Source organism: Xenopus laevis, chromosome 3L (assembly GCF_017654675.1).
Source record: "Xenopus laevis strain J_2021 chromosome 3L, Xenopus_laevis_v10.1, whole genome shotgun sequence".
NCBI lineage: Eukaryota > Metazoa > Chordata > Amphibia > Anura > Pipidae > Xenopus > Xenopus laevis.
Genome location: NC_054375.1, coordinates 151,252,030 through 151,259,645, shown reverse-complemented (window position 1 = coordinate 151,259,645; position 7,616 = coordinate 151,252,030). Strand labels below are relative to the sequence as shown.

The window sequence follows — 7,616 nt, the reverse complement described above, 5'->3', positions numbered from 1 at the left end:
CCATGCTGTTAGAGCAGGTTTAGAATACAAGGCTAATGGGGTCATGTAATAAAAAGTCTAAAGTTTAAAGCCCATGTCTTTAAACATCTACCTGCCCCATGCGCCATATAGTAAGTCTACAGTGGTATAAGAACTAGCCATACTGGGACTCATTTATAAACACTGGGAAAATTTGTACTTGGACAGTAACTCATAGCAACCAATCATTGACCAGTAACATCAAAAAAATTTTTTAAAAAAAAATTGGTTAGTATACATTGAAATATAAAACACCAAGACAAATTGAACTTTAAAATGGCAACGACTTTATTAAGAAATAACTTACTTCAGTGCTTAAAGCCTTTATTAAGAAATAACTTACCGGAAGCGGAGTTTCGGTAAGTTATTTCTTAATAAAGGCTTTGCGATTTTAAAGTTTCATTTGTCTTGGTGTTTTTTTTTCCAATGTATATTAATGAATTAAAAAAAAACAAAAAAAAAAACGTTGATGTTACTGGTCCTTTAAGCACTGAAAGCAATCATCTGGTTGCCATGGGTTACAGCCCAGGAGCAACGTTGCCCACTGTTTATAAATGACCCCAAGTGTGTTCCAAACAGTTAGGGAAGGTAGGAGTATCCCCAAGAATGCCTGAATTGCTGGGTACAGGGTTCTGCACTGGGGAAGCAGACCCTGAGGCTGCAGGGGGCCCAGGAGGTATAGGGGCCCCATGAGGCTCTAATTCATATAAAATTTCTATAAATATTGGTAAAACCGTTCAACCTCTAGACATTTTGGGGGCCTGAAAAATCATTTGCTGTGGGACCCAATAATATCTATTTACATCACTGGTTCTGCAGAGCCGATAGCAAGTCAGGACTCCCCCCCCCCCTCGTGCCCCCCAGCATCCCAGGGGTCCTTTTGGAGGGGATAATGTAGCTAAAATACTAAAAAAAGATTTATACAGTATTGTATGGGTATGAGATCCCTTTTCCAGAAACCCATTATCCAGAAATCTCGGAATTATAGAAAGGCCGTCTCCCATAGACTCCATTTTATCCAAAAAAATCCAAATTTTTTATTAAAATCTTTTTTCTGTGTAATAATAAAACAGTAGCTTGTACTTGATCCCAACAAATTAATCCTTATTGGAGGCAAAACCAGCCTATTGGGGTTATTTAACGTTTACATGATTTTCTAGTAGACTTAATGTATGAAGATCTAAATTACGGAAAGATCCTTTATCCGGAAAACCCCAGGTCGTGAGCATTCTGGATAACAGGTCCCGTACATTAAGTATATCCGGCCTCCAGCTCCTGTATTGTAACAAGCAACAGGCAAAACTGGGAGCTATATAATACGAGAGAATATGTGAAGAAAAATTGAAGGCCACGGTTTGCCTTGCTACATAATCATAGATATAATACTTTATTTCTTGCCCTTTAACAAAAATAAAACTTGGTCTCTCCCCCGAATTTAAACTGGTTTCGGTGGAATATAACGGCTGTTTAATCTGTTCAGTCCTTTGTATTGTTCTTTGCCTCCTGGGATCCAATGGGCAGCATCTGTGCAACCGTTGCCTTGTTATTTTCCCAATATATTGATATAGACCCCTCCCCCTCCTCTCCCCACAGGCCTGTGCCCCTGAATATATTAAGCATTAAATCCATTTATACTGAGCTTGCCCTTTGGGACAACGCAGCGATACGGGCAATCTATTAATATGAGATGGGGCAGTCACTAGGGGTAACCTCCCCCCCAATTCCTGCCCCCCACTTTCCATTCCATCAGAACATCACAGAAACGTTTCCGCCGGTCTTCTCAATCGGCCTCTCATTATGCAGGATATGACTTCACATCCTCACTGTCATAAGAGAAATTCAGCAACACACACATCCAAAGGGAGGTTTCTGTAATATTACATAAGGTTACTGCTGCCCAGAAGCATTAGCTTTAATGGTATGGCCCGGATATAATATAAAGGTCCTGATCTGAACTGACAGTTGTAGGGAAACGAGAGCAGAGCAGACAGTAACCCTTCCAACACTCTCCCCTTGTCTCTGTCTCTCTCTCTATATATATAAGCCACCTATCTAATGCTATAATTCCTGGTTTAAGCAAATGATAAAATAGGGGTACATCCCAAAACCGTGGCCTTATTATGTGGTTGCTGTACGTCACCGCCCCCTCTGTACACATGGAAAAAGCTGCTGCCACTGACAGAATTACAACAGAGGCTCCAGCTTGACGTTATTTGCTACAAACAAGTGTCAAATGAAACATCTTCCTGTAAGTGCCCTATTTTCTGCATGGTCTCTCTCGAGTCTGTGGCTTTGTATGTTTCCATAATATAAGGGCAGGTCTTGGGTGCGTCGTCACTTTGTGATTCTGGTGTTGAACGAAGGTGGATTCCTTTTGTACAACGTTCATAAATAATTATCTTTGTACTATTTAGAGGTACTTTTGTCTATTTTTTACGTTTTTAAACCAAGCAGTAACTATTTATAGATTCTAAATTCGGGCCACTAGGGGGAGCAAACAGTGATAACTGACAGCAGAGGGAATTCCCAGTGAACATTCTCACAAAATGGCATTGCTGCAAAGTTTCCAATCATCACTGAATCCAGGCCTGATTTTCTATTGGATGGTAGAAAAAGTAAACAAAAAAAAAAAAGACTTCTAAGGGCAACGGCACAGGAATAGTTCTGGACTTTGTGCCTCCAAGCCACCGCTGACTTCCATGTGGACCATCTTCAAGCATTTCTGCACATATCATGCAAATCTGATCTGATGGCTTATTTATGAACAGTGGGCAAAGTTCCACCTGGGCAGTAACCAATGGCAACCAATCAGAAGCTTGCTTTCAGTGCTCAACATGCAGTTACTATGGGTTACTGCTCAGGTGCAAATTTGCCCACTGTTTATAAATGAGCCCTGTGCCTAGGGTTGGAGAAAACCGGGGCAGGGGGGCGGGGCCATGATGTCAGGGGACGGGGCCGTGACGTAGATTGGCTTGTCAGTGATATCAGAGGGCGGGGCTATGCCGTGGTGATCGGCAATTGGCCAGTCGCTGTTTCAATCAAGGGAATCCTGCCCAATTTTCCTTGTTTGGAAAACAGGGCAGGAAGTTTTGACCCGGGCAGCCCTTCAAAATACTGGGCTGTAAAGGTCAAAACCGGACAGGTGGCAACCCCTACCTGTGCCTCCAAACCATGATGTGGACCTTCAAGCATTTGTGCACATATCATTCCAAACATGCGGCTCATTTATCAAACACTGGGCAAATTTGCACCTGGGCAGTAATTTACAACAACCAATCACGTTTGCTTTCATTGTTCAACCGGCATCTGCCAGTCATTGATTGGTTGCTATGGGTAACTGCCCACGTGCAAATTTAAATGAGCCCAATGTGTTTTTGGGGACCAAAATTTCTCCAAAACGGCTATAGCCCTTAAAATCAAAATCAGACCTGAATAACTCAATGGTAAAAGCAGACAAGGGACGCCTAGCGCTTACACTGAGGCCACCCCTTTAAAGGAATAGTTCAGTGTCAAAATAAAAAGTGGGTAAATAGATAGGCTGTGCAACATAAAAAATGTTTCTAATATAGTTAGTTAGCCAAAAATGTAATGTATAAAGGCTGGAGTGACTGGATGTGTAACATAATAGCCAGAACACTACTTCCTGCTTTTCAGCTCTCTAACTCTGAGTTAGTCAGTGACTATAAGGGGGGCCACATGGGACATAACTGTTCAGTGAGTTTGCAATTGATCCTCAGCATTCAGCTCAGATTCAAAAGCAACAGTTATGACCCACGTGCCCCCCCCCCTCAAGTCACTGATTGGTTACTGCCTGGTAACCAATCAGTGGAAACCAAGAGAGCTGAAAAGCAGGAAGTAGTGTTCTGGCTATTATGTTACACATCCAGTCACTCCAGCCTTTATACATTACATTTTTGGCTGACTAACTATATTAGATACATTTTTTTTTATTTTGCACAGCCTATCTATTTACCCAGTTTTTAGTTTTATACTGAACAATTCCTTTAAAAGAAAAAAAGGTCACATAATTAATACACATCCTGCATTGCTAATGAGCAGCTCATTTAGATGCATGCTGCAGACTGTACTGGCTTCTGATGCAGCCCTGCAACATGCATTTAAATGGGTTGCTAATTAGTAATTACCCATCCATTATGTGGATTTCACACATCAAATGTCAATGGAATGACGTGGCTATGAGGGAATTAAATTAACTAGAGTAATGTTACTCTACAATTCTAACCCATAGTAGAATTGGCTTATGGGAATTATCCTTGACTGGACTCCCTCTAAGGTTGGGGCCAAATGGCTCATGCTCTGGTACAACCAGGCTGATCCTATTTAGTTTAAAGGGATACTGTCATGGGAAAAAATGTTTTTTTTTCCCAAAATGAATCAATTAATATGATCTGACATGGGGTTAGACATATTGTCAGTTTCCCAGCTGCCCCCAGTCATGTAACTTTTGTTCTGATAAACTTCAGTCACTCTTTACTGCTGTACTGCAAGTTGAAGTGATATCACCCCCCCCCCCAACATCCTAACAACAGAACAATGGGAAGGAAACCAGATAACAGCTCCCTAACACAAGATAATAGCTGCCTGGTAGATCTAAGAACAACACTCAATAGTAAAATCCAGGTCCCACTGAGACACATTCAGTTACATTGAGTAGGAGAAACAACAGCCTGCCAGAAAGCAGTTCCATCCTAAAGCGCTGGCTCTTTCTGAAAGCACATGACCAGGCAAAATGACCTGAGATGCAACTACACACCAATATTACAACTAAATACACTTGTTGGTTCAGGAATGACATTTTATATTGTAGAGTGAATTATTTGCAGTGTAAACAGTGTCATTTAGAAATAAAAACAACACCATAAAAATCATGACAGAATCCCTTTCATATTAAATGCTGGATGTCAAGCACTGTCCATCACTTACCTCTTTTGCTGGAGCTTGTCCGGGGTTTTGGGGAGCCCCTGTGAGATGTTGAGGTGACTCCTGATGCCCCCTGGATGTGTTGGCTTTCCATCCCTGTATCCATAGGCACATACCGGATCTGAGAAGGGTCACTTTCTCCCTTCAGTCTCTTTGGATTTAGATACCCTGCTTGGAGCCTCTCTGCTCCTTCTGCAAGGTGAAAGGCACCAAAGGGGTGCAGCGCCCCATACCCCAAAACACCAAGGCCAGCCCGTTCCAGCCGGGGATGTCCATACTGGGAGTGCAGAGAAAGAAGCTGGGGAGGGCAGGCAGAATTCAGGTGCTCCTGGGAAGGGTAAAGAAAAGGGTAGCCTTGGCTCAGATAGGAAATCTGAGGGGGTTTATCAATAGACATCGGGACAGTATAAAGGGGGGGCTGCTGGGAGACCCCAAGAGCTCCATTAGAAGAGGTGGCCATCACCAGCAGGGCTGTAGATGTCAAAGGGTTAATAAGGCCAGAGGAACTCTCCATTTTCCAACAGGTATTCGATCTGCTGAGAAAGACACAGAGAGAGGGGAGATGTTATAGGACCATAAGTGAGTGGTACCAATGATCTCATGCAGATGGGGGACAGTGTGTGACAGGCTGGTACCCCAAACCATGCTCCAGTAGCTATAACATAAGCAGCTAAAGACAGGGGCGATCCTGGCCCCTCCACTGCCTGAGGCTGCAGCACTTGCTGTCCCCCCCCCCCCCCCCCCGGAAATTTGCTCTTAAAGTACCAGGAGCAGCATTTTTGCTGCCCCTGGTACCTAGTGGGGCGCTGCCGCCTGTGGCGACAGCCTCAACTTGCCTCATTGGCGAAGCACCCCTGGCTAAAGATAAAACCAGTCAAAATGAATGTATATTGGAAATCTGCTTAGAAAGACATTTCCCCTTTGCTGTGTAACATTAAATTTTATTGTGTTTATTTCCCCTTTACACAGTAAAATGTTCTTTCTGACTGTATTTGCTGGGGAAGCAGACTTTCCTTTGGCTGTGTTTCACATCAGGAAGCTACTGCTGGCCTCCTGTTGCGAGCCTGTGTTAGAACTCAGCAGGACGTAACTTTAAGGGGTTTAAAAAATAAAGGAAGGCTGCTCCGACTCGGCCAGTAAGTGGAGATTTTGGATATGTTACATATAGCAATGATATGAGATCTGTTATGTTATTAAACATTAGTGGATGTTCACACTGGAGAAGAGGCGCTTAAGGGGTGATATGATAACTATGTATAAATATATAAGGGGATCATATAATAATCTCTCTAATGATTTATTTACCAGTAGGTCTTTCCAGCTGACACAAGGTCACCCATTCCGATTAGAAGAAAAGAGGTTCCAGCTAAATATTGGGAAGGGGTTTGTTACAGTGAGAGCTGTGAAGATGTGGAATTGTCTCCCTGAATCAGTGGTACAGGCTGATACATTAGATAGGTATAAGAAGGGGTTGGATGGTGTTTAGCAAGTGAGGGAATACAGGGATATGGGAGATAGCTCATAGTACAAGTTGATCCAGGGACTGGTCCCATTGCCATTTTGGAGTCAGGAAGGAATTTGAGGCAAATTGGAGAGACTTCAGATGTTTTTTTTTCGCTTTCCTCTGGATCAACTGGCAGTTAGGCAGTTTACATACAGACTTAAGGTTGAACTTGATGGACGTGTGTCGTTTTTCAACCTAACTTACTATGTTACTATGTAAAAGTCTAAGCAATGAAACGTGGAATTACTTACGTGGTCTGTGAGGGTCTGATCCGAGTCGCTTATTCCTTCAGTAGTTTCCCTGTCGGATCTCTCTCCTCCCAGCTGGAGTTTTTACACCCAAGTCTGAATGTTGCCCCTATTCTTCTACTCTATCCTATTCCCCCACTTCTGACTTTCTACCCCCAGTTGTGACTCCCAACCCCACTTCTGACTTTCTACCCCCCACTTCTGATTCTCACCCCTGCCCAGAGTTCCCCCCTCTCTTGTGGGTCTCTCTCTCTTGCCTTTGTGCCTTTTCTTTCCTTCTGTTACTTTGTTTCCCCTGTTCCTTCCCATATAGTGTATTTCCCCTCCTGGATACAGAGTCTCTCTCTCTCTCTCTCTCTCTCTCTCTCTCTCTCTGTCTCTGTGTCTGTCTCTGTCTGTCTCTGTATCTCCTGGCTCTTGCTCTCACCCCTGTGTGTGTCCTCCCCAGTCTCCCCGGGACATTAAGATCCCATTAGTTGAGCTTTGCCTGCCCCTCCTGGGCCTTTTCTCTGCACATTTGCATCTCTATGACACCTGCTTCCTGCCCCTGTGGGGCCTTTCTCTCGCTGGGAAGGGTCACTGACAAATTATCTGCATTAATTCATTGCTCAATTAACAAAGGCCCTTACCAGCAGCAGGCAGGGAGCGTACTGGGGGGTGGTGATACTGACCCCAGATACTGACCCCTTCTTCCCATCAGATGTCTCTATCCTCACTAAGCCTAAGCTACAAGTGGCCCCACACTGTGACTGGACACGGAGTCCAGCTGTGAAAATATAAGATCATCTGTTTGGGTGAGCTACTCTGGTACCTGCTGGGACAGTCTCATCTTGACTTCTCTCATCTTGTTTCCATGTTACACAATTTTTATTTTCCTGTAGGAGACATCCAGCTCTTTAACATCT

General features: G+C 43.6%; 1 protein-coding gene across 5 annotated transcripts in view; it reads right to left on the bottom strand.

The window, feature by feature from the left end:
* XB22041735.L (provisional ortholog of ring finger protein 220 L homeolog) overlaps nucleotides 1-7,176 on the bottom strand; it is a 25,017-nt gene extending 17,841 nt beyond the window's left edge. For 2 of the 5 annotated variants that reach the window (XM_041587313.1, XM_041587314.1), the window contains exons 1-2: nucleotides 6,715-7,174; nucleotides 4,963-5,495 (exon numbers count right to left, since the gene is read on the bottom strand). In XM_041587313.1, the coding sequence (XP_041443247.1) occupies nucleotides 4,963-5,473 (511 nt within the window). In that variant the 5' untranslated portion in view covers nucleotides 5,474-5,495; nucleotides 6,715-7,174. Of the gene's footprint in view, nucleotides 1-4,962; nucleotides 5,496-6,714 lie in introns of all 5 variants that reach the window. The other 3 variants (XM_018253734.2, XM_018253733.2, XM_018253731.2) reach the window with 3 other exon arrangements.
* Between the last annotated feature and the right edge of the window lie 440 nt (nucleotides 7,177-7,616).